The 27,998-nt window shown below is 32.4% G+C and overlaps 2 protein-coding genes and 2 long non-coding RNA genes across 7 annotated transcripts; 2 read left to right on the forward strand and 2 right to left on the reverse strand.

Annotated features, from left to right (window-relative positions):
• The first annotated feature begins 4,022 nt into the window (after nucleotides 1-4,022).
• LOC125419825 (uncharacterized) lies at nucleotides 4,023-6,072 on the forward strand. The gene is made up of 3 exons (XR_009639554.1): nucleotides 4,023-4,312; nucleotides 4,760-4,862; nucleotides 5,796-6,072. It is a non-coding gene; the product is annotated as an uncharacterized LOC125419825 (long non-coding RNA).
• A 4,166-nt stretch (nucleotides 6,073-10,238) lies between these two features.
• LOC107413390 (uncharacterized) lies at nucleotides 10,239-14,163 on the reverse strand. Of its 3 annotated transcripts, none has more exons than XR_009639779.1 (4): nucleotides 13,673-14,163; nucleotides 13,437-13,531; nucleotides 13,161-13,251; nucleotides 10,239-10,586 (listed from the first exon to the last, which is right to left on the reverse strand). It is a non-coding gene; the product is annotated as an uncharacterized LOC107413390 (long non-coding RNA). The 3 variants fall into 3 exon arrangements; XR_009639780.1 differs by having other exon boundaries at nucleotides 10,239-10,572; nucleotides 13,437-13,542; XR_009639778.1 differs by having other exon boundaries at nucleotides 13,437-13,542.
• A 1,713-nt stretch (nucleotides 14,164-15,876) lies between these two features.
• Nucleotides 15,877-18,773, forward strand: LOC107424765 (patatin-like protein 3). Its single transcript, XM_060819140.1, has 7 exons — nucleotides 15,877-16,001; nucleotides 16,218-16,412; nucleotides 16,627-16,807; nucleotides 16,929-17,075; nucleotides 17,421-17,729; nucleotides 18,060-18,232; nucleotides 18,414-18,773. Exons 1-7 carry the CDS (start codon nucleotides 15,877-15,879, stop codon nucleotides 18,472-18,474), a joined length of 1,191 nt encoding a protein of 396 aa, XP_060675123.1. The 3' UTR covers nucleotides 18,475-18,773.
• A 5,898-nt stretch (nucleotides 18,774-24,671) lies between these two features.
• Nucleotides 24,672-27,971, reverse strand: LOC107424782 (pentatricopeptide repeat-containing protein DOT4, chloroplastic). 2 transcript variants are annotated; one of them, XM_016034641.4, is made up of 2 exons: nucleotides 25,680-27,971; nucleotides 24,672-25,205 (listed from the first exon to the last, which is right to left on the reverse strand). In XM_016034641.4, the coding sequence occupies exons 1-2, from the start codon at nucleotides 27,513-27,515 to the stop codon at nucleotides 25,191-25,193; spliced, it is 1,851 nt and encodes a 616-aa protein (XP_015890127.3). In that variant the 5' UTR covers nucleotides 27,516-27,971; the 3' UTR covers nucleotides 24,672-25,190. The 2 variants fall into 2 exon arrangements, with proteins under 2 accessions (XP_015890127.3, XP_048334571.2); XM_048478614.2 differs by having other exon boundaries at nucleotides 25,405-27,960.
• Nucleotides 27,972-27,998: the final 27 nt, after the last annotated feature.

Below are 27,998 nucleotides of genomic sequence, written 5' to 3' on the forward strand. Positions count from 1 at the left end.
GGGTAGAAATCCTCATAGCCCTTTTAAAAAGTGTATTGGACCAAATTCCCCTTTCTTGCATCAATTGACCTTCCTATATAATTATTTGGTTTCGAAAGTTAGGCATCCAACAATTGATTCAAGTGGCCCATTGTACCATCCATTGGTATGCTTGAGGGAAAGTGACAGGACTTGCCCTGAGAATCCTCCCAGGACCTCCCGAGTGATCCCGCCTAGTGAAGTTCCATTGGACAATCCCTAAAAAATATCCAATGGAACCTCACCTTAAAATGTAGATAATCAAACACCAACATTAACATTAATACCTCAATATATATATATATATATATATATGTAAATAAGTCCACAATAGCATAAAGTCCACAACCGGCCTACTGTATTACAACCATAAGTACCATTGTCTCTACTGAATCCCATATTTAAAATCAGAGCATTATAAGAGTGTCAACGAAGTCTAGTAGTACAAATAAGTAATAAATAAGTCTAGAAGATAACAATAGATAAAGAAAGGATAAATACAGTTGCTGTAGTGGAAGGAAACAAGCGATAAGCTGTGCGTGAGGTAGACCGCTACTAGCTGCTTAGCCCTAGGGGAACGAAGTCAAAACAAATAAAACGTGAGATAAAGAAATTTCAATGAGTGGCATAGTATAATAGAAAAATAATAATTTATTTCTGAAAAATCTTTCTTTCAAGACCTCTCGTTCCACTCATTTGAAAAGTTCCTCATTTAAAAATCATTTTACAAAACCCAAACTTGTATCCCAATTTACTATATCATCAAACCGATGCTCAAATATAAAATGAACGATCATTGTAATAGTATAAAATGTCCCAAATCAAGATATAAATATTTGAGCATAAAATATAATAAATACAGTTCCACCAAATAAATATGAAAATGCAGAAATCACCACAATATTTGTAAGTCAATAATATGTTCAAATGTACACAATGTACCAATCTGTAAACCGTGGGAGGCATCCATCTCACGACCCTTAATATACGAAACGTGTCGTGGAAATATCAATTAACCATTGGGACGTACCCAACCTCACGATCCGTGGCAATAATAAACCATTGGATGATACCAACCTCACGGCACCGTGGTAATAATAATAAACTGTTGGATAAACCCAACTTCACTGTCCGTGGTAATAATAGATAATCGTTAGATGAAATCAACTTCACGGCACCGTGGTAAACCCAGTGCGCTGTAATATAATACTGAACCAAATTTTGGTACTATACGGTACATCAATTTAAAATAACCGATACAACATCCTACCATATCATAAATCATAATTTAATATTCACGCTCAACCACTTGTCTAAATATTTCAAAAAAACTTCAAATCATTATTTCTTACTAAAATAAGAAAATACCACAGTGAAATATATTCACCATAAACCGATTTTAAGCATCAAAAAATTTATAAAATATTTGAACATGCTTAAAATCATATAATTTTCAATATACCTTCTCAAATCGATTAATTTCCAAAGTGATTTAAAACGTCAATTTAAATACCAAAATATTTAAATACCACAAGTCCAAACGTTTAAAATATTGACAAAAGTCATATAAAATGATAACACATATATATAAAAGTAGATCCTCATGTATCCATAGAATGAACATTCAAATCAAACGAAGGTATAAGTAAAATACTCAAACCACATATATATATTATACTATATATCCAAAACATTTTTAAAACTAATAACCACTCACAGTACTGTAGATGCTCACGTCTGCTTCTCTACAGGATCACCTCCAAACTCAACTTGAGTGCCTGTAATATAATAAAATATTCCTCAGGCTCCAAACAACTAAACCAGAGATACTTGTATAACCCAAGTGTCTCAAAATAATTTACAGTACTACAAAAATTGCATAAATTGGACACTGGATAGTCCAATTATATCGCGTGTCCTTAGGATCTGCTACCCAAAATTGAAAATTTTCACCCGAAGCCTAATATTTCGAAATTGAACGACCTAATGGGTCCTAATTATATCCAATTTCACTAATTCAACTCCAATTTTAACTAATTTGACCAATTTTGTCCAAACACAATCCCCAACTTATCTGAAAATTAACTAATTGATCCAAAAATGAAAAAATTATCAAACGACCTCCAAAATTCATAAACTTTATATTGACGGAAAGCCTAAGAGACAAGGAACTCATTAGTATGCTCACCTTGGTCCAAAGTTTCCTCAGGTGGCCGGAAAACATTGTTGAAGCTTCCGCCGAACTTCTCGTTGTCAGATCTTTCAAACGGTGAGGAATCTGAAACAAAATAACCATGGAAATGAGTTCAGAGGGATTGAAAACAGTGGAAAAGGTGTATGGGTTGGCTTGAAATGGTCAAAAATGGAGAAAATCTGGCGACCCACCTCGCCTGCCAACGCAGACTTCGCCGGCCCGATCTGGGCGCGTTCGACCGTTGATTGCCGTGAAATTTCAGGGATGAGCTTGCCTTCAAGTGACCTTTCTACTTGGCTGGCATGTGGTCGAAACGATCCAATTCGGATCCAAGAGTCTAAAGGGAGAATTTCTCAGGTTTTGGAGAAGAAATGAGTATTTTGGGCTTTTTTTCCTATTTGAAAGGCTTACCTAGGCTTATATAAAGCCTTGGATCACTAACAGACAAAAACTGGAGACTAGTTTGGATACTGATATAAAACTTATGTTTAAAACTTCTCAGAACCATAACTTTTTATCTGTAACTCAGAATTTAGCGTGCTGCCAGTCTATGAACTTGTATCGACGAGATCTACACAATAGTATCTCAGTCAAACAAAAAATATTGGCTATTGAAAAAGTCAACTTGGACCCACATATTGTTCACTTGGTCAAACTTAGTCAACTTACTCAAAGTTGTTTAATCATGTGTATTTTTGGTATGGGGTGTTACAGAAAATTTTACATATAGATGATAATAATAAATGGTAAATAATAATATGATATGGACCTATATTATTATTATTATTATTATTATTATTATTATTATTTGTGTATAGGAAAACATCTTTTTATTTAATTATTAGTTGTTAATATTATTATAGATTAATTTGTGTTCATGTTTGACATCATTTGTTATTTATTTCGTGCAATTGTGATAGAATAAATATATAAGTTTCTTAGTTGTATACTAAATATATGAATGAATGAAATTAACTCCTAATCAAAAACTCTAACCTTACCTCTTTCTGTTCTCTTTTTATCTCTTCTTGGCAAAAAGGAAGTATAATAATAATAAAAAATGATAATTATAACAATAGTTTATAGCTAATTTGGTAGACGATCACACATTTTTTATTTATTTAATTTTTTTCTAAACACCCTGATGTCTACGAATTTAAAAACACTAACTTTGATAGCATGTGTATAAGAATAATGTATTACCAAAAAAATTATGTATATAAATAATGATGCTTCAAGCGATATGGGGAATTTTTCATTTTTTTTTTTTCTACTTGTTTGGGCTTGTTGCCCTGGATGGAGCTTTTCCAATTGTTTGTGGGCTCTTCTGTTTTTTTTTTTTTTTTTTTGGGTAGAGTTTATATTCGAAAGTCAAACCAACATCCCAAAAATTGAGAGGTAACTTTTCCAGCAAATGCACAAAATTTTGTTTTGGGGGAAATTTTATGCTCACACTTTGGATATTAGGTAAAATTTATCTCAATTTGGGCTTTGGATAGTTGAATAAGAACAGTGATCTAGTTCAGACAGGCTCCGATGGGCTTGCTTCAATGCCCAATCGGCCTAAATAATGTGCGGGCCTAATTATGGCATATGTAAATGTGGTACATGTTATAGGTGACCTAACTATGAAATAGTGATCTAGTTCAGACGGGCTTGAACTAGAATACAGGGTGGTTAGATGTTGTTGTCCCTTATTAATAAATGATGCTGGCGTTTCATGAATGAATATTTTAAGGTGTGTTTCTCATGGGAGCGCCAGAAAATAAATAAATAAAGGGGAATTTAGCCCAATGCCCTTCTTTTAAAGCCTCTAATGAAATATACCTCTCATTTCTTAGTTTTTTTTAATCTGCCATCTGCTTTCCATTTTATCCCCAATGAAAGTAAAAAATTACTCTATTTTCCTTTCTTCATTCCTTCAGTCCGAGAAACTCAGAGTCTTAAGTTTCTGCACTATGCCTTTTTATTTTTCTTCATCCCCCAGAAAACCCACACACAATCTCATTAAGAAAAAAAAAAATCCATGCTCCATCTCCCTGCATCTCTTACCTCTTCTCTTGCAAACATATGAAAGACTAAGGAAAAATTGCGTTTGAGGTAAGGATCTGTGTATTTTGATTTTTTTTTTTTTTAGCTTGGGTTTTTGCTTGATTGGCAAAAGGCGAAGACGATGATTGGAATGGAGGAAACTAGTCGAAATCAAGTAGTAGTAGTAGTAGTAGGTTATACAATTTAGTGGGGTAATTAAATATTATGAGTGAGCTTTAGGGTCGGTTTCTATATTGCTTTAAGGTCAGAAACACTTCACGAGTGTTTGTTGAATTTTCTGATTGTAACAGAATATTAAAGGAAATTGAAAGAAAAGAAAACCCAAGAAAACAAAATTGAAGAATAAGTTGAAAGCGGTTATGGTTAAAATCTGCTTCAAATGTTGAATCATTTGTTTTCTTGTTTATATGACACTCACCATCTTGCTAGATATCATAATTTAATTACATAACTTCATTTTGATTTTATGTTGGTTTCTTGTTTATGGTTATGAAGGTGAGCAGTAGTTGTGCAGAGGAGCTTTACTTGGAAAGTTTGCAGCATCAAATAGAAAGTGATCTTATGCCAAGTGCCCGATGTGACCAAAGTGATTCTTATGGTATCCTTTTAGTTATATGTTCTATGGCGAATTATATAAACAATTAGTTAATACTTAAAAAAGATGTTATACCTGCTATATGGACCATGAGGTATACTATCTATGTTGTTTAGTTTGCCCTAATTTCTTTCTGTTTAGTTTTAAGCCAAGGTTGGAATTTCTTAGGCTTGGCTGATGGAACATTATTAATTTTCAAGTTGATTACAAATATATAGTTGGGGATAGGATAGGTGAACTGTTTTATACTTACTCCTATTTTATGAATTTGAGGTTGGTTGTCGAGATGTGGTATTAGTTTGCTTGTGGTTTTGTATTATAGGCTAATGGCACTCAAGACTTCCATGATAAACTGATATTTACAGATTGAGAAACCCATACTATTGGTTACAATTCCAAAAATGTGCTTGAAAATGCCTTAGGTCAGGTGCATATCGTTATCCTTGTGCACTTGGTTATGAGGTTGATGTAGCGTCCCTCCTTAACATATTGAAGTTGTGGGTTTATTTTTATTTTTTTTTTTGTCTATAAGTAATAATCGTTGCCCCCACACCCTTTCTGTGAATTTCATGTAACAATTAGTGTATTACTAGAGTGGATATCACGATGGTCTCATAGCAAGAGAAGAAGCTGTAGTGCAAAAGGGATTTAATATTGGCTTTAAGGAATCAGTCCTTGTTGGGTACAAATGGGGTCTAGTTAGAGGTGATACCAGGTAAAAGAAAACAAAAAAGGAAAATAATTTGAATGCTCTATTGCTTATAGAGTTTTTAATGAAATTGCTATAAGCATATGATTAAAAAAGAATTTAAATGCTCTGTTGCTCATATAGTTTTTAATGAAGTTGCTATAAACATATGATTAACTTCTTTTCTCTGCTACTTTTGTTTTCCTATTTTGTCCAATTTGCATCCCCATGAACTGCCTTCACTTTAGTTCCTGAGGACTTGAAAGAGAGCATTTAAATTCTCAAGATGGTAACCAAACTCTCAAAGACATGAATTGTATGGTTGCTTTTCATAAGGGTTTGACAACATGGGCTAAGTGGGTGGATTCTACTATGAATCATAGTAAAACCAAAGTCATCTTCCAAGGAATTTCTCTTACCCACTACCATTAAGTTTACTTCTTTCCCATCACCAATTTCTTTTTTTAAAAACCAAAAATTAATTTCGTGAATTTCTCTTATGCTTTTTTTTTTTTTCCTTTTCATATTTAGTGGCAAGGGATTGGAATGAGCTAGGGGTGACAAACTGTGGAAATGAGACAAATCTCCTAAGTGGATCAGTCTATTGAGGCGAATTGCCCAAGGAATTATATATGGTGAAAGATGTATTAACTGGAATGAGAAAACATGTTCATCTGCTGGACATAACAACTTTATCACAACTCAGAAAAGATGCACATCCTGGCTTTTATAATGGCTTTAGGTGCATGGACTGTAACCATTGGTGTATTGCTGGACTTCTAGATACTTGGAATCAAATTTTATGCATTTCTCATAATTGTTATGCTTGTTCTGGTATTTTTAGTTTATAAAAATGATCATACGGTTGCTTAGGTCCTTCCTTCCATAGATCACCATTTTTAAGGGAATCAAGTTTTAAAACACGACCGATCTTTTCATTTTCAATGTCAACCAGATATTGAGAGTTAAACATCATTAATGAAACTCTACAATCCTGGATAATTTAGAGTATTTAATATATTCATAATTTGAACCATAAATTTGCACGACTCTTTGATTTTTTTTTCCCCTGGTAAATATGTCATTTAAAGGCCCACTCTTTAATTCTTTGGTTGTTAAATATGTCATTTGATAGTTTCCTGACCTTGCATGTTACATTAGTATATGAGTCTTTGGAAAATTGCATGGTGACGGAGGAATGAGGCAAGGCTGCATGAGTCAAACATATGAGGGATGCAAAGTGGTTGAGACTAAGACAAAGTTTTGAAAAAGTTCTCAAATTTGCACAAAAATTTGATTATTGTAGGGCCTTCGGTAATTACCAAAGAAACCTATAGTAATCAGTTTGTCCTTACTTGAAAAATTACCGTAGGTTTCATCGGTAATTACCGAAACCCCTATGGTAATCACATTTTACCAATTTTTTGGCCCCCATAAGTCCCCTAAAGTGTGTTAAATGCAACAACATGCAAAATATACTTTCTTCAATGATCCTAAGGAAAAAAAATCCCAAAATTTATGAAAAAGTTCTCAAATTGGCACAAAAATTTGATTACTGTAGGGCCTTCGGTAATTACCAATGAAACCTACGGTAATCAATTTGTAGTTGTTGGAAAAATTACCGTAGATTTCATTGGTAATTATCGAAACCCCTATGGTAATCATATTTTACCAATTTTTTGGCCCCCACAAGTCTCCTAATGTGTGTTAAATGCAACAACATGCAAAATATACATTCATCAATGATCCTAAACAGAAAAAACCCCAAAAGTTCGAAAAAAGTTCTCAAATTGGCAAAAAATTTGATTACTGTAGGACCTTCGGTAATTACCGATGAAACCTATGGTAATCAATTTGTAGTTGTTGGAAAAATTACCATAGGTTTCATTGGTAATTACCGAAACCCCTATGGTTATCACCTTGTACCAATTTTTTGGCCCCCATAAGTCTCCTAATGTGTGTTAAATGCAACAACATGCAAAATATACGTTCTTCAATGATCCTAAGGAGAAAAAATCCCAAAAATTCTGAAAAAGTTCTTAAATTGGCACAAAAATTTGATTACCGTAGGGCCTTCGGTAATTACCGATGAAACCTACGTTAATCAAATTGTAGTTGCTGGAAAAATTATCGTAGATTTCATCGGTAATTACCGAAACCCTTATGGTTATCACATTTTACCGATTGTTTGGCCCCCACAAGTCCCCTAATGTGTGTTAAATGCAACAACATGCAAAATATACTTTCTTCAATGATCCTAAGGAGAAAAAACCCCAAAAGTTCTAAAAAAGTTCTGAAAAAGTTCTCAAATTGGTACAAAAATTTGATTACCATAGGACCTTTGGTAATTACCGATGAAACCTATGGTAATTAATTTGTAGTTGCTGGAAAAATTAATGTCAGTAACCCACTTTGTTTGTAATTTTCTCACTTTTTCCAAATCTTTTATGGATTCTTTTGTCATAATCATTAATAAAGTTATATTTAGCATGCTCTTGGTAGAAACATACATTATCAAAGGTTGTCGGATTGAATTGTGATGATTTGCTTTGAAAAAATTGAACAAATATAAATTGAGGCCACCTATACAATATTCTTGCCATACCATTATTTTCTTGTTGCAACAAACCATCAAATATACCATATATGTAAAAGACTAAAATATAAATATAAATATAAATATTTGGACAAACATATGTATATATCTGAAAAATTTCTCAAATTGGCCAAAAAATTACGATGACTGTAGACCTTCGGTAATTCCCGATGAAACCTTCGGTAACCAACATATACCCTCTGGAAAAATTACCGAAACCCCTATGGTAATCACATTTTACCAATTTTTTGGACCCCACAAGTCCCCTTACGTGTGTTAAATGAAAAACCATGCAAAATATGGATTCTAAAATTATTATAAGGAGGGAAAACCCCAAAACATCTGAAAAATTTCTCAAATTGGCCAAAAAATTACGATGACTGTAGACCTTCGGTAATTCCCGATGAAACCTTCGGTAACCAACATATACCCTCTGGAAAAATTACCGAAGGTTTCATCGGGAATTACCGAAACCCCTATGGTAATCATATTTTACCAATTTTTTGGGCCCCACAAGTCCCCTTACGTGTGTTAAATGAAAAAACATGCAACATATGGATTATCAAATGATCGTAGTGAGAGAAAATTCCAAAATTGCTTAAAAAGCTCTCAAATTGGCCAAAAAAATACGATGACTGTAAACCTTCGGTAATTCCCAATGAAACCTTCAGTAACCAACATATACTCTCTGGAAAAATTACCATAGGTGTCATCGGTAATTACCAAAACCCCAGTGGTAATCACATTTTACCAATGTTATGGCCCTCACAAGTCCCATAATGTGTGTTAAATGCAAAAACATGCAAAATATGAATTCTAAAATTATCCTAAGGAGGGAAAACCCCAAAATCTCTGAAAAAGTTCTCAAATTGGCCAAAAAATTACGATGACTGTAGACATTCGGTAATTACCGATGAAAGCGTCAGTAACCAACATATACCCTCTAGAAAAGTTACCAAAGGTTTCATCGGGAATTACCGAATGTCTACAGTGATCGTATTTTTTTGGCCAATTTGAGAAATTTTTAAGCAATTTTGGGATTTCTCTCTTTAGGATAGTTTTAGAATCCATATTTTGCATGTTTTTGCATTTAACACACATTATGGGACTTGTGGGGTCCATAACATTTGTAAAATGTGATTACCACTGGGGTGTCGGTAAATTACCGATGACACCTACAGTAATTTTTCTAGAGAGTATATGTTGGTTACCGAAGGTTTCATCGGGAATTACCGAAGGTCTACAGTCATCGTAATTTTTTGGCCAATTTGAGAAATTTTTCAGATATTTTGGGGGTTTCCCTCCTTAGGATAATTTTAGAATCCATATTTTGCATGGTTTTTCATTTAACACACGTAAGGGGACTCGTGGGGCCCAAAAAATTGGTAAAATGTGATTACCATAGGGGTTTCGGTAATTACCGATGAAATCTACAGTAGTATTTCAAACAAGGATAAATTGATTACCGTAGGTTTCATCGGTAATTATCGAAGGCTTTATGGTAATCAAATTTTTGTATCAATTTAAAAACTTTTTCAGAACTTTTGGGGTTTTTTCTCCTTAGGATCATTGAAAAATGTATATTTTGCATGTTGTTGCATTTAACACACATTAGAGGACTTGTGGGGGCCAAAAAATTGGTAAAATGTGATAACCATGTTGTTGCCAATTCTTTTATTTTTCATTTCTTTTTCATTTCGAATCATTACAATTCAATATACCTACTTTTATAATGTGTATTTGTGCGAAGAATAAATGATTATTTCCACCATAATTCCATACACACATTAATATCGTATTATCATGATAATGCCATCTTTATAACGGTAAATAACATATGAAATACTTAAAACACAATACTATTTTACCAAAGTAATACCACCTCTGTTTTCCTTTCCTCTATGAAAAAGCATCTCTCACCTCTCCTCTTGTAAGCATAAGAAAGACTTAGGAAAAATTGCATTCACATTATAGCCTACAACTGATTCAGATTCAGATTCCGCTTCTGGGAGATCAAATGGAGCTTGACTAGTTTCCACTAGATGAGAGATAAAGAACATAAACAATATAGGGAACAAGGGAATACCAGACCATATATGCTTTTAAGGTGAGGATATTTTTAATTATCATCAAAATTGCGTTTAAATTTTTCTTTCATAAATCATCCAAATTTACAATTATTTTTTAACAATGTATTACACCATAGAACATGTTGAGTGCAACATTCTTTAATGATAAAAAATATAAAAAAGAACACCAGCTGCAGACCTGCTCTCTCTTTCTCTTTCTCTTCTCTCTCCCAAGCTCTCTTCGGCTGCAGACTTGCTCACTCACCAAGTAGACGTCGAATGCGGTGACTCTGAGGCTTGTATATCCAATCAGTTCGAAGGTTTCCAAATCCCAGAATTTCACAGTTCTATCTGCTGATCCTAGAAAAAGATTTCTGTGTAAAAACATTACTAGTTGCTTCTTAAACATTTTAACAAGATTTAAGTGATCCCCGAAAACCAATAATAATATAAGGACTTATACAAACCATTTTGATATAGTTATAGAAATATCAACTTGAAAATCATTAACAAGGCAACAAGCCTGTCATATATTTGCAACAATTTCTACAGCAAGGCGCTGACAAGTTTAATTAACTCAACTCATGAAAGCAACTTGGCTTCCGACCTCTACAACGGTAATTTTTTTCATGTGGTTTTTATATCACATACCATCACCTTCTTCAACTCTAGAGGAGATGATCAGTCCATGTCAAACCTACCCTAAATATTTTTTTTTTTTTTTTGTATGAAGTTAATAAGCCTATAGAAATAATAATAATAATAGAGCAGGGAAGGAGAGGGACCACACCAATAGACTAAACAACAAAACTTTCCCGTTCACAAACCCAGTAAATCAAAGGATATCTCAAGCTTGGATAAAAAGGCCTAGACCTCAAACATTTTACATGCCGGTTTCTACATTTTTCTTTCAAAGGAAAAAAAAAAAAAAAAAAAAAAAAAAAAAAAAACACACACACACCCACCCACCCACCCACCTAGCTATAGCTCTAGTAGCAAAATCAGACTGTGGCATAAGAACTTCATAAGAAAACTTCATAAAAGCCTAAGAACCGTAAGTAATAAATAAATCAAGGTCATTACATTTAAACTAAATATATTGCTAAAATCAAAATTATGCAATAACATAAAAATTTATAATAAAAAAGTACTTTTTCCAAATAGAATTTCATGAAGTTCGCAAAAGTAATCACTTAAAAAAAGTTCATAAAAATATTCAAAAGTCTATATTAAATATACTCCAGTCATTGCAATAAGGGTGGTTAACAAAGGCTTATAAAGACCCTATCAAAGGGTCACTACAAAAGGATATCAAATTTGAAGAGTATTGGTATCGGCAAGAGGGGAGCCATGAGTCACCTGGGCTGCCAACTTTTTGGTTGATTGATTCTCAAAACCATATAAAGAGAAATAAATTAACAAAGGAAATTACATATCATAGTGCTCCTCTGCCAAATTTCCATTAAATTTTCACACATATTATTTAAAACTCATCATCATTGTTATTAAAGCATAGCCATCCCATAATTAATTAGCCTTTGCATTATCTTTTTTTCATCCCTCTCTCTATCAACTCTCTGGTCTAACATTGTTGTTAGTGGCCATTCTGGTTTTAGGCTAAGGTAGCCTTGCCATTAATTTGACAAATGTTTAAAGTATTAGAGAGTGGACCTAACTCTGCATATGAAGCCAATTAAATAGATACAAAACAAGACACTTAAGTATCAACCAAAAAAAAAAAAAAAAAACACTTAGAACAGGAAATGACTAAGACAAACTGCAAGGCTTCTCCAGCAATTTGTTCTAGTCAATTAACTACAATTCAATACCAAATAAGTGGCATTAGCCATCAACAAGCAAAAGTGGTCAATGGCCTAATGGTTGACCCATGAATAAATCCTCAATGATCACCATCTGTGTCTTCACCAGGTCAGCCACTGTTCTTTTAAACTCTGTATTGTAAGATGGAAGCGTGTTCTGTATCCTTTAATGGTGAGACTATGCTAGAATTCTTCTATACCCTTTAACAGTGAGAATTTGCTTGAATTCTTCTACATGGGACGTTCTGATAATGTAATACTTAAAAATTGGAGCTTTCATAAGAGCTATTAAATTCACTTCTTTAGTGGCTTGTTCATAAAGACTTTTTTGGTTGGCGGCTATTCTTATATTATTCTGCGACCCCCTATAGTCCTTTAGTTGTGACACTAGAGGCATTTTTAGTTGTGACACTTCAAAGATAATCAAAAGAAAGTAGGAACACAAATCTACAGAAGTATTGGCATTCAATCCTTAACCAAGGAAAAGATTAGGTGTATTATTTGAACCACATCATCATAGAGTTGAAGTGATTTCCAATGCCCAGTGACTGACTGTTATTTACTCTGACAAAGGGGCTTATCCAATTTATCAGAGAGAACTAAGGTATGATTTCTCTGTTGCATGAATATATATTACTAGAGAAAAGAACAATCTATCACATTATAACTCTAGAAAGAATATCCTAAGCAATTAATGCCATACTTACCAGTTTTGGTCCTCAACATTGCTTTTCCATAGGAATTATAATTACGAGAAAACTAGCATGTAAATGCTTAAATGTGGCGAGCCAATAATCAATGCATTCAAAGGAGAAAAGAACAGAAATTCTTCAAGAAAAGAAATCTCTCCAATGAAATGTGAAGCTATTGTAATCATCTATGTCATTTAAGTCCTTAAGTTGCCTCAGGCCCACAACATGTCAACAACTATTAGTGCAGCTAGTAAAATAACAACTTTAGACTAGATTGAAACTAACGTACACTCCAAGCCTACTTATTTTCTATGGATAAATTGAAGTCAACTAATAACATAAAAAAAAATGTCTAATCAATGAATGTTAAAAAAGAAAAAGAAAAATATGCTACAAATACATTGACAATCATATTTGTAGGTAGGTAGCTGCATACCTCAACATCTCAACTTTAGATTATAGCTTTTGTTGGCTAATTTATGTCCAAGTTCACTCCTCAACTCCAATACAGAATCAGCTTTCATAGCCTACTTATAGAAGGACAAATCTAACATAAACAAATGTATAAACTTGACATGACTGTACACTAAGAATTCAGTTATCAATTCACTTCTACCTAACAGAATACCTCTATACGCTGGAGGAAATAAGTACAAGAACATATATAAAAATGACCCATGTTTGGAGAGAGAGAAGGATATATTGACTATACCAGGTAATCTCCAAATGCTCCAACCATAAGAGCAACCTCATATGATTGGCCGAGAGAATCATTCCTGCTTCTAGGATAAGCCGGTTAATCCCTGACTAATTACATCCTCCAAATTCAAAAAAAGCAAATGCAAAAGCCTTATACACCCAAATAAAGAGATAATTTTATAGCTTTACAGCTTTAAAAGATAAAATAAAATAAAATAAAAATTCAATAAACCGATAAAAACAAATTACCTGCTTGAACGAAGATGGATTCAAAGATCAAACCCTCATCGAAACAAAATTCAAATCTTTTAGACCACTACCAGCTCTTTTCTTGAAATAATCAAAAACAACAGTAGCTCCACTCCTCCGGATGTCAATAACCCTCTCCACATTCTCACCAACTGAACAAGAACTCTCACTGCAATCTACTGCGGTCTTGTAGTGATCCGAAACCACCACTCTGCTGACCTTGGAAGAGATTTCCTGAACAAACCCAGACGGATCCACGAAGTTTAGAAGGTAAATATTGCTGATTACAGCCAGAGGGAGCTGATTGGAAGCGATGGGGTTGTAGACGGATGTTGGGGAAGAACATCAGCAGAAGACAAGTAGTAGAGAAGAAGAGGTGAGCTGCTAAAGCTGTAAAAGCTCTGTCTGGATGTGGAATGTGGTTGGTGAGATATTGATCAGTGAGAGAAAAAAATTGCACGTGGTTTACAGAGTAAGGATAAAGTTGGAATAATAAAAAAAAGATTGGTAGATGAAAAAAGTTTTAAAAGGCAGGGGTATTTTTCAAAGGTGTTTAAAATAAGGGTATAGGGCCAAATTCCCCATAAATAAATATATCAACAACAATGAAAAAAAAGTCAAAGATGGCTCTAACCAATGGGCCTAAGTATTCAATTATTTGTGGGCTTGTTTTTATGGCATAAGTACGTATGGTAATTGTCATACTGCCACGATCCACAATAGAGTGGTCCGTTTGGAATTCTGCCTCTTGTTGCCAATTCAATTTCCGCCATATTTTGTTTTGTTTTATTTATTCACGAACAAGCAAGGGATAAAATCATTACTTGTTTAATACCAATACTTTTGAGTATGAATCCCCATATTATAGTATCAATTTTTTTTTCCATATTTTTTAATTTTAATTTTAATTTTTGAAGTGTTCCACATCTTTTTGAAATATTAATAAATTGTAATAGCGTTTCGTGAAGGAATATGTTATTTGGTTAGCTTATTTAAAAGAATAATACCAGAGTCAAATAAACTGTTGTGTCAATATTTTTATTGATTAATATATTAATATAATAAATAAACTATAAATAAGTGTAATTAAACATTAACCAATCAAAATATTAATATATGGTATTTGATATACTTTTTTAGAGATTTATTTCCTCTAGCATTATTCCATTTAACATTGTAAGTGTAAGTCCTCAAGATAGCCATGTCCTAAAATCAATAATCTTGACTGTGTTTTGTCTAAAAATCAATTACAGTGAATCATTGTTTAACCTATTGATAAGACTCTTCTTTTATCCTTTACTTAGAAAAAAAGCAAAAAAAAAAAAAAAAAAAAAAAAAATTCAGATTTCAAAAACGAAAAAAAGAAGATAAGCACTTAGAATATTACTAGCTTATTTATTTACTCTGGATAAATCCACGTGCAATATTTATAAGGATAAAAGGAAAGTATTATATGTAATGTTTATGCTATAATCACCCATTTCGATTTCAACCATTATGCACAAAGTAAACTTAATAAATTATAATTATATACAATGTTCTACAACAATAAAATAAATTTTGTGGATCTTATATAAATATATTATTTTCTGTTTGATGGGGGAGGCTTTTTACACCATATTAGTGTATTACTCATGTATAGGCATATAAAAGTTTTTCACGATAAAGACCAAAGAGCAAGAGAATGTATTACATGTAATCTGAATCACTTTTAACTATCACAAACAATATTGTAAACAAAGCAATCTATATTCATGTGTATAATATTAAAATAAAGCATATAAATTATATAAAATAATTATTGAGTATTTAATTATGGATGACTTATAATATCATATTATCTATATATGTACCAATGGTATAAAAAAAACGTTTTTCATAAAGCTTGATCAATTCAAAGTGTGGAAACATTAAATTGTTTTTCAAAGAGCATGGCCTTGAATTAAGTGTAGGAACATTTAATTAGGCGGGTGCCCTTCACCGATAACCCATCTTCTACCTGTGGCTGTACCTCAAGGTAGGGAAGGTTTTGAAATCACAGAAACATATATAATTAATGACTACCGTATAGCAGTAAACAGTAGCTTGTCTTGTTCTTTAATTGGCTCCAAAACTGTTTCTCTATATAAATAAATTGATCACATATAGCATCCATACCAGTATCGTCACTGACATATTTTTCTTTTATTTCTACTTCAATCTCAATGGAGGCGACCTCAGATTTAAGAATTAAGGAACCAGGATATGGATATCGCATAACAATTCTGAGTATAGATGGAGGAGGAGTTAGAGGAATCATCCCTGCAGTTATCTTATCCTACCTTGAAGCTAAACTTAGGTAATTAACCGATCAATTTGCATGCATGCATGCATGCATGCATGTGTTTATTTGGAAAAATGTACATATACGTTCGAGATTTTTATATATGTATCATTTTTAATATGAGAACTAAACTTACCAAAATAACAAAAAATTATTAATTTACGTAAATTATATAACAAAAAATGTACGTATATTAATTACTTGGACATAATATGTAATAAAAAAATTGCAGGAAATAGATGGTCCGAATGCAAGGCTTGCAGATTACTTCGACGTAATTGCGGGGACGAGTACTGACGGTCTTATTTCGGCCATGTTAGCAGCACCGGACGATCAATACCCTCCGAGGCCTTTATTCGATGCCAAAAGTATTATAGAGTTTTATGAGAAACACTGCCCTAGCATTTTCTCTCCGCAGTACGTCGTTGGGAAATTATTAATTAATATTTGACACCTATTATGACTATATATATTATATTTACGGCATGCATGACTATAATTTATAATTGTAATTTTTCTCATAATTTTATGAAAATCGTTAATGTCTTATATTGCCATTATCTTGGGTCTTGCAATATCGGCTTAATTTTTAATTATTATTCTATTTTTAAATTGAAAAAAAAAAAAAAAGACACGGAGGACTTCTGGCCATTTTGGCAGCTCTACATGGACCAAAGTATGATGGAAAGACACTTCATGAGATAATAAAGTATTATTTGAAGGGGAAAAAGTTGCATGAAACTTTGACAAACCTGGTTATTCCTACTTTCGATATCAAGAAACTCCAGCCCACCCTCTTTTCCTCTTATCAGGTCGCATGTCTATCTTTAATTTGCTTAATTTTCTAAAATATTAAACGCTCTCTGGTACATATATATATATATATATATACACACACGATATTTACTTAATATTTTCCTTGCATGCGTGCAGGTGAAGGATAATCAAAGCTTGGATGCTAAACTTTCAGACATTTGTATTGCAACCTCTGCGGCCCCAATTTACTTTCCTTCCTATAAATTTAAAAACGCTGGAAAAGAATTCAATCTCGTCGATGGTGGTGTGGCTGCTAATAATCCGGTCGTTAATAAATTTTTCTTAATATTGTCAGTTTTAATTTAGTTACTAAATTTATTACATATATATGAGCTTTATTTATTTGTTTAGATTTTTTTATTGCTGATATAACAATTGATAATTTATTTATGACTCGATTTAATTTTGTTAAAAGTAAAAATCTAATATGAAAATGTAAACCTGTTATATATGAAGATAACCGTAGATATTATCAATCAACAATGTTCATTAACATGATTAACGATAACAAACAAATTGATATAACAATTTTTTTTTTGATAAATTTAAAACCCAAATTAATATATTTATTTATAAGTATATTAATTAATTAATAATTAACTGTTCCAGACTTTTGTTGCCATCACTGAAGTAGTGAAACAAATTAGCGAGGGAAATCCAGCATTGTCAAACTTTGATGCCAAGGACTACGGTCCTTTTCTAGTGCTTTCACTTGGCACGGGTTCAAGCAGCAGCGATGGATACTATGATGCTGGGGAGGCTTCCAAGTGGGGGATTTTGCATTGGTTCTTAGACGGCGGTCATGGTTCTCCTCTTACAGAATGCTTCTCTCAAGCAAGTGTGGATATGGTTGACTATCACATCTCCGTGCTTTTTAAGCCCCATGATTATTCTGGAGATAACTATCTCCGGATTGACGTGAGTAACTCCGATTCCGATCGATATAACTCATTTTGCTTTTTCTTTTTTCTTTTATTAGTATTATATATATATATATATATATATATATATATATATATATATATATATATATATATATATATATATATATATCAGTTTATCTCTCAATAAATAAGTATCTTTAAAAGAATAGACATGAAAAACTTTTTTATATGTTCGTTGTCGTGAACGAAATTTTCTTTGATAAGGGAAAAATTATATATAAAAAGTGGTATATATATTTAGGAAAAAAAAAAAATTTTACTGGAGTTTATATATATATATCCTAATTATTTATATAATATATAGTACGATAAACTGACGAAGGAAGAAGGTAGCATGGATTTGGCTACTCAAGAAAACTTGAAAAATCTGAAGGATGTGGGCAACAAGTTGCTGACTCTACCTGTTTCACGCAAGAATTTTGATACTGGTAAACTCCAACCAACTGGAGATCAGACCAACAAGCAAGCCCTGGACAGGTTATGCATTTTTTATCCCCATTAGTAAAATAAAATATAGTCATAATAATAGACCTACTTAAAATTATATATACATATATATACACGCACATAAATACATATAATGTTGTAGTATATCTGTCTCTTCTACCACCTACGTACTGATTTTTTTTTTTTTTTTGCCCTTTTCTGATACTTGCAGCTTTGCAAGAGCCCTTTCCAATGAAAAGAAGCGCAGAAGCGACAGCTTGCTGAAGAAATAAGGAGCCAATATCGAGCTTATAATATATATATATATATATTAATAATAAATTCTCATATCTGAGAAACTTCTTTTATTTTTCTATTTTAAGGCATGTAATAATAATTCTCATATTTGAGAAACTTTCTTTTTTATTTTAATGTGTGTAATAATACTAATATAAACTTATGCATACTGGTAATAAGTATGTGAACATTAATAATAACTACGTACGTATTATATATGTAATTTCGATATCCAGCATATTGAATAATAAAATAGAAGACATATTATATGTATTATTATTAAGGACGTATGTGTGGACATTGTATGTGTGGACATACAATGATACATGTGCCTTTATCTTCAATAATTTATAATTTGATTAAGTCGATAGACTACTTCATTTACAACTTTCACAGAGAGGATACAGAACTGGGAGGCCAGAAGATAGTTATTCGCCAGGGACAGAACGATGGTTTAATTGATTGGTGGAGGAGATTTAGATAAGTTGTTAACAATTACATTGCCAAAATATACCCTTATCAGTTACATATAATCTTACGTGAGAACCTTTACTTTGCAGGTTTTCAATAACTGGTGTAGGCTGGGAGAGGCGAAGCGATGGTGCTGGAGCAGAAAGCTGTACAAGCACAATTATTGTCTCTGCTTGCCTCTATTGGACACTCTTTTGGATCGGTCCAATATAGAAACAAGAAAGAACCTACAGATAATGACTTGGCTTCTCCTTTTTGATACCTCTGCTATAAAAGAATTTTTGCTGCTCGTGATTATGATGATGATGGAGGGAATAATTGGAATCAAGCTTTGCAATCTCCAGCGAGTCATATTGTTAAAGGATTACTCACTGTTAGAGAAAAAATATAAATGTAATGACTATTCACGTTTTTCATTTACTTAAATTTTTTTAAAATATGGTCTCAACTCCTACGATTTGGTGATGGAGAATATATTTTCAAGAGAATTTAACATCGATTATATTTACACACATTTAGCATTTTACACCACAAGCTAAGATATACATATACATATTTTTTTCTTTTGGATATTGGGATAGGAGATTCAAACTCGTTTCGCTAAAATACTAATTAATCAATGGGTTTTTATGTTTATACATCTGCTATATTCTTGTTATTGTATATCGAACAACATAAGGATTATCCAATAAGCAATTAATCCATGTTTATAAAAAATTAAAAGAAAAAGAGCAATTAATCCATATATAATATACTGGTCGTGTGAGTATTCAGCTTCCAAATCTAATCTAATGTGAATGATAAATCAATATTCAGTTTTTACAAATTTTATAAGAAAATCAAATTATATATAAACAACCCAAGAATCGAATATTATTTGGAAGTTATTCACAAAAAATGTATATATACATATAGTCAAACTCTTATCGGTATAATTTGATAGTATTAATATTGGTTCTTTTTTTATTGACTACTAAATTATATTAAATTTAAATTAAAAATTAAAAATTAATCAAATTTAAATTTAATAGTATACTTAAAATATTGTTTAAAAAAATAAATTTTATCAGAAATTGATAATTAATTAATATAATTTTAAATATTAATTTTTGATGTGATTATTAACTGAAAAAAAAATATTCGTATAAAAAATTTAATTTAAATATGATTATATATATATATATATGTATATATATTACTTACAAGTATCAGACAAGAAAAGGAAAAGGAAACCAGCCCCTCAACCAAAATAAAAGTTACACTGGAAACGGAACAAACATTGTAATCGACAAAAGCCATCAGTCAATTTAATTATATCCGCAAATTAGCCAAAGCCATAACAAAGAGTGAGTGAAATAAGAGCATGTAATGCACGTAAAATAGTAAATACTATCTCGAAAGCTTCTTTTATTCACCAAAAAAAAAAAAAAAATTTCTCGGAAGGTTCTTTTCTGTACACTTCTAATCTCAGAAAAGCCCAATGGGCCTAACCATATTTAGCGTAGCGAAGCCACATAGCAGTCACTAAGTCAGTGTGGTCCATTATCAATTCGACGAATTGGAATTCCATTTCCATTAATTGTAATAAAATAAAAGTGGAACATGCTATCTTTAATTTTAAGCAATTCGTTAGACAAAAAGATTTTATAATAAAGCAATTCATTATTTTCATGTACTTCATAAAAATTTACATGAAAATTTACGTTAGCTAGCAAAATCACAATAGTTTTTTATTTTTATATTATAAGCTTATTAATTTATTTACTTAATCAGTATGGGAAATATATGCACATACAATAGGCATAGGGATAGGTGGCGTATGACCTGGTTTGCTTTTTTTTTTTTTTTTTGGTAATTTTAGTTAGCTATATAGGGCTAAAAATTGGGCGACGTTTCCATGCATAAGGAAGACTTCTCTGCAGCACTATTACCATACCATAAAAATGAGCCATGTATAGAGCATCTTCTATTGGAATCCTTATAACAAAGAGCATAATTTCTATGATAGAAGAGTATTTTTTTAAAATAAATGTATGAATTTTCAAAAGACAATCTAACAACACTTTTTATTTGTGCTTATTTTTATTTTCCCTATAAAAATTTGTTGTTTTACTTAATTATAATCTTTTTTTTTTTAATGAGGCATATTCATTTACATCCCTTAATATTTGAGGTAAATACAAAAATATAGATTTTTAATAATATCATCCACATCCCTTTTGGATGAATTTAAATTTTCTTATACCCTTATTTAAATTAAATTAAATTCAAAATTTCTTTCATTAATTACTTAATTTGAAAACTTCAATTAATTTAGATTTTAATTAATTTTATTTAAGCTAAGTGATAATTTATCAGTTTGAAAAAAAAAATATGCCGAGTTTAATAATATAATTTTTTTAACCAAGTTATAATTTGTGAAATGTATTTTACTAAATATATTTATCAAATATATAATTTACTTAAAAAGCTTATGTAATTAAAATTGTCATACTTTTTTTTAAAAAAATTATCACATAATTTAACTAAGAATTAATCATATATATATATATGTGTGTGTGTGTGTGTATAAATTTTGAAGTTTTCAAATTAATTATTAAAAAAAAAGAAATAAAAGAAAATTTGAAATTAATTTAACTTAAGTAAATGTATAAATATAATTCACATTCCTTCAAGTGGTATGAATAAAATTATTAGAAACTGAAGAATATTTTTGTATTCATTCCAATTTTCAAAAGGTATTAATGAAATTTTTTTTTTATGAATTATCTATTAAATATTATATTAGCAACATGAAACAGTCATTGTATTATATTAAATCAATGTAATATTGAAATAAATATTTTTTAAATAATATTGAAATAAATATGAATATGAATTATTTGGAGCATTTTTATGTGACTTAAAAGTATTTTTTTTTTTTTAATTTTAAAGAGTTAACTTAAAAAAAAAAAACCTCTTATATATTTTATATTTAACTTTTTAATATAAAAAATAAATTTGACTTTTAAAAAGTAGGAAATAAAATTTATTATTTATTTCAATATTTTAAGAATTTAATTTAATATAGCATATATTCTCATAGCACTGATACAATAGTTTTCAAAACTATTATATAAGAAAAAAGAAGAAGCAATTATTAATAAAAAAATAAATACTTATAGATAAGATAAAAATGAGAGTATAAATGAAAAATATTGTTCAAGAGGCATTTAAAATTGAGTTGTTCAACTATATACAATTCTATTACCATTTAGATAACCAACCCTTATTTAAATTTTTTTTTTTATTATTTTTTTAATTTTGAAGTCCAAAGTCTTCTTCCTAATCCTCTCAGACAAACTAGTAGGCCGGCTTTGGGCAGTCACCAGACCTCCATTGGTCATCGGCAATTCTCCGAGTCAACTAGTACATTTTTTATTTTTTTTTTTCTCAGTTCAGCATTTTTGGAAATCGTTTTCAAGTTCTCAAAGAGGAAAAAGCGTATGAGAAACTTTTATTTATTTTTTATTTTTTTATGTTTTTTAAAAGAAGTTTTCAAAGAGGAAGAAGCGGACGGTGAGCTAATTAATTTTACCTTCTTCTTCACAGGCTGATTAGAGCAGCACTCTGCTTTGCTTCAATAGCCGAAAGAAAAGACCCAAAATCTCCAATTCTAATGAAACTCCATCATCAATCTCCTCTACAGACATCACAGCAAAAAACTATAATATTCTAAGCCAACTCCTACGTCGAGCGCACACTATGACAAATTATATAAATCTAGGGCTGAAAATAGCAAATGTTGTTGACATTCAAATTGGAGCAGTGAATATCTAAAAGTTATGGGATTGTATGAAAATTATCAGATTGCATTTTAAAAGTATTATGGTAATTACAAATTATGGAACTGTGTAAAGTTTTTTCTGCAACGTAACCAGCAATTCTCTTCAAAAATTTATTTTTTATATCAAAAGACACTGTTATGATGGAGAATATGCTACTAATTTTAAGAAGTACCCTTAAAGATACTCCAAATAACCTCCATATGTATAGTCTGCATCAACAGAAACTTCCTCCTTTTTCTGTCTCCAAATTCAGCATTCTTTTGAGTGTTTTAGATTAAAACTTAATGGGGAAATTTATTAGACCTCCATATGGAAGGCGCATAACAAATCTGGGTATAGATGAAGGAGAGGAGTTAGAGGAAGAGGAGGAATTATTGGTTCATAGCTTAATGAGACCAGGCTATGATGGAAAAGAACTTTCCAAACGAATAAATGAGGAATTGAGGAACAAAAAGTTAGGCGAAACCTCGACAAACCTGGCTATTCCCACGTACGGCATCAAGAAACTCCATCCTACCCAATGTATTTATGTTTCGGTATATAATATGAATATAATCTTGTTTTGTTCAATATATATATAAATATATATATATATATATATATATATATATATATGTAAATTTCTTCATCTATGCATGCGGGTGAAGAGCAGGCCAACCTTAAATGCTCGACTTGCATATATTTGCTTAGTAACTTCTGCCGCCCCACATTACTTCCCTTGCTATATAAATTTAAAAACTCCAATGAAGAATTTAATCTCGTCGATGATGGGATGGCTGCTAATAATCCGGTTACTTCTAAAATTCAAACGAGTTTAAAATTTATTTTTTTAATTTTTGGAAGAAAAATATTGTCAGGGCCGTACTCGACCTTTGGATTTTATTTTTAAATATATTAACAGAGGAAGATTTGAACTCAGTACCTTTATTAAAGACAAATGAACATGAATATGTGTGTGTGTGTGTAATTGCAGACTATAGTTGCGATTAATGAAGAAATCAAAAAAATTTGGTAGCGGACACCCAGATTTCGCACATAATCAGACATTTTTTTTTTTTTTTTATGTTTGATAGTACGACAAACTTACCAAGAAAGAAGCTCTCATGGATTTAGCTACTGAAGACAACTCGAATAAGTCCAATGAATGCGGATGAGAAATTACTGGATGAACCTGTTACACGCATGAATATGGATACTGGTAAATTATGTGAAGTTTAGAATTGGATATGGAGGGACCAATAGAGAAGCCCTCCAGAAGTTATGCGTTTTCATCCCCATTATTAATGTAACAATATTGGACCATCCTAACCGTATATATATGTGAAAATGTGGTAGTGTAGTAGTGTCTTATCTTTTCTGATACAGGGTATTTTCTGCCCTCCTAATTTTTGCAGTTTTGCAAAATTCCTGTCCTCTGAGAAGGAAACCAAGATGACAAAGCGAAAAAACAGAAACTTAACTACTGGTAGAGGCAAGGAGCAAATGATTCGAGAATTTACCTTCAGTATTAATGCACTTCTGCGTCGCCTACTAGAAAGACTATCACACTTCTACTTCCATCTACCAAATTAAGCGATATTATAACTTAAGTATACGCTTAACTATGCTTGTACTTTAATGCAATATATATATATATATATATATATATATATAGAGTCATTCTATGGTCAGAACCGTTCTGATACGGACTAAGGAAAAGCTGATGCTATTTTGAAAAGAATCATAAATAGCATCAGCTTTTTTTTCACACATACAGGAAAAATCGATGCTATTTAGGATTTTTTTCAAAAAAACGTCAGCTTTTTCCCTGGTTCACATGCGGACGGTCTTGACCATAGAATCATCCTTTATATATATATACATATATACATATATACATATATACATGTACTTGCTTTTACCTTCATGGACACATTTCTTTTCATTTATTATTGAAGAGTTATTATCCAATTTTCACCGGCCTAAATATCTTCAGGGAAAGAGTAAGCTAAACAATACTCTAGCCTAGAGTTCAAAAGCATTTTTATTTTGGGGCAAACAAATTTTCAAACAGTTGTCCTCAACGAAACAAAACAAAAGCAGTATTGCCATCTCCACCTAGTTTCTTCGTCCCCCAGACAAACTCAGATTTATCCTCCCTATATCATTGATGTCTAATATCGAATGCCCTTCCATTCAACCTTAACGTAGAACAATATTTTGTGCATAATTGATAAGCAGAATACTTGTGCTAAGCTCCTGTTTACTGCATTCATAAGAAGAAATGCTAGCCATAACCAACATCATCTATCTCCCAATACTCCACCCCTTACGTTTAATATTCCTGACTCCAGTGCCTGTTCTAATTCTTATTTTGCTCGCTATGAGTATTTCTATATCATTCTAAACAGGCCTTTGGGTTCCACTTTCTTTCTTCATATCCTCGATACCTGTAAGATAAGAAAAGATGAAGTATTGATTCAGCTTTTTATTCAACCTAAGTATATGAAAGTATAAATAAAATATTTTGAACAAACATGTAATACTTATCACCAAACAGTTGGGATACGAAATGAAAAAGAAAATCAAATTAGATTCCAAGAACAGATAAGTTAGAAGATGGTTCTAGAAATGGGAGATGCATCTGACCATTGTATTTATGGTGTTAATAATGGTTTGTACACGGTATACTTGAAGAAGTCTGAATTTTTGTCAGTTATCCTTCACAACAAGGGCTTATGCAGTGGTTCAAACAATTTCATCTGACCCACAATGCCAATATCATATTAACCAGTATAACAACATTCAGAGCTTTGAACGCCCGTTGGAAAGTCATCAGATTTTTCAGTTGTTTAGCTTCCACTCTCTATCCAACTGTTTCCTGATGGCTTAACTGTTCCTCTATTCTCCATTTGCTTTCTCACCTTTAGAGAATCATCCCACCTTCCAGCTCTTGCAAATATATTAGACAAAGTCACATAGTGCCCAGCATGTTCAGGTTCCAATAGGACCAACTGTTCAGCAGCCAGTTTTGCAACATCAACATTTTGGTGGGATCGACAGGCAGCTAGCAGCGTCCCCCAAATAGATTTATCAGGCTCAAGAGGCATATTCTGAATAAAAGTAACAGCATCTTGGAGCCGACCTGCACGTGCTAGCATATCAACAATGCAAGCATAATGCTCCATACTGGGGGTTAAGCAATAGTATTTCGTCATTTTATGGAATACTTCAAGGCCCTCATTCACAAGACCTGAGTGACTACAAGCTGAAAGGACAGAGGTAAATGTCATGGAATCAGGCTCAAGGGCTGATTGTCTCATCTCTTTCAGAAGCTCAAGAGCAGCTTGGCCAAGCCCATGCATTCTAAACCCTCCCATCATGGAATTCCATGAAACTACATCTCTGGTGAGCATGTTAGAAAATACCAAGGATGCTGATCTTATGCATCCACATTTGGAGTACATGTAGATCAGTGCATTCCACACAGGAGTAACTAAATCAAAGCAACCTTTCCTGATGAAGGCATGAATTTGCTTTCCAGATTTTAAATCACAGACTGGCAAAACAGTCGATATTGTTGTTCGGTCATTCTTGATTCCAGCTCTTTGCATTTTGCTAAAACATTCCAGAGCCGAATGCTCCAATCCCACATCAGCAAAACCAAGTATCATGGCATTCCAAGTAACAACATCAGCTTGGTCCATTAATTTAAACACATTCTTTGCATCCTGAAGTCTTCCATACTTAGCATACATCGTCAACAAAGTGGCACCCGCTGAATTATAAAATGCAATGCAAGATTTCATTTTGATTCCATAGCTATGGATTTCTCTTCCACCTGACAAAGACCCCAGATGCCTACAGGAGACTAGGACTCCAGAAAGACAATCCAAATCAGGGGAAATCATGCCACTGCTTATCATATCCCTGAAAATCCTCAAGGATACTTCATGATTCCCAATCCTTGAATAACCTTTGATCAAAGTGGTCCATGAGATTATATTAGGCTCTTTAATCCGTTCAAATATATTCCAAGCTTCGTCACATAGTCTCATTTGGCAATAAGCGTCCATTACAATGTTCCAAGTGACAACATCAGGCTCACACCCATCGAACCTCATGCGATCCAACAGTTTCACGGCTGATTCAAGCAACCCATTATAGACATATCCGGAGATCATCAAATTCCATGAAAGCAAATCTCTTCCCACTATCACATCAAAAACCCGCTTAGCATTCTGAACATCCATGCATTTTGAATACATTTCAATCAAAGAATTACAAACTTCCGAACTAAACTCAAAGCCAGACGTAATCACATCTTTGTGGATCTGCATTCCAGCTTTTAAGCACGAAGATTGAGCACACACCTTTAAGACCTTGGGAAACACATACTCATCAGGCGAAACGCCCATCAAAGACATTTCAGCATAGGTTCTGACACATTTCTGGTACATTCCATGCCTAGAATAAAATCCGATAATAGCAGTCCAGGCAAAGACATTTGGTTGAGACAATTGATCAAACAATATCCGTGCAGACAACAAATGATCGCAATCTGCATACATCTGGACCAACTTAGTGACTAGGAATGGGTTTCGGCCCAACCCACCTTGGATTATCTGCTGGTGAACTTGTTTGCCATGATTTAAGGTTTTTGAACTGCAGCAAATTTGTAGGAGTCGATTGAGTTGGAAGCAAGTGTAGCCTCCGAAATTGGTTGTGGATGGTGATGAAGTAGCTCGTACGACCACCATATTCTGTCGTTAGTCATTTCATTTGGCCACTAGCTTTTCACTACAAAATTAGTGCCAAAAGTGAAGGAGAATAAAAATAGCTTTGTTTTATATATCAAAATCCCCACGGATTCTCTCGGCCGGCCGATCAATCTCTGCCGTCGACTCGAGTGGCCAGTGCATCTGCTGGATTGATGACTGAACCAGTATGACAAGTAGGCCAATCGGAGGGCATAAATCGGCTTCGCATGCACTCTAGTGGTACAGTGCGAGGATAGCAATTAAATCTGACGGCTGAGGACTCGTCACAAGTGGAACGCCGACTTTTTAAGGGTCAAAATGATTCTACGCCCCACCTCGTTCAAATAAATCCAATGATCATAACTTATTACCGCACCATAACCTTTTATTTAAATGGTGTAAACAATTTTAACTAAAGAACCCTAGTACACATCAACACGTTGCTTCTAAAATACTCATGGAAATACCTTTTTTTTTTTTTTT

The sequence above is a fragment of the Ziziphus jujuba genome, chromosome 7 (genome assembly GCF_031755915.1).
Source record: "Ziziphus jujuba cultivar Dongzao chromosome 7, ASM3175591v1".
Classification (NCBI taxonomy): domain Eukaryota; kingdom Viridiplantae; phylum Streptophyta; class Magnoliopsida; order Rosales; family Rhamnaceae; genus Ziziphus; species Ziziphus jujuba.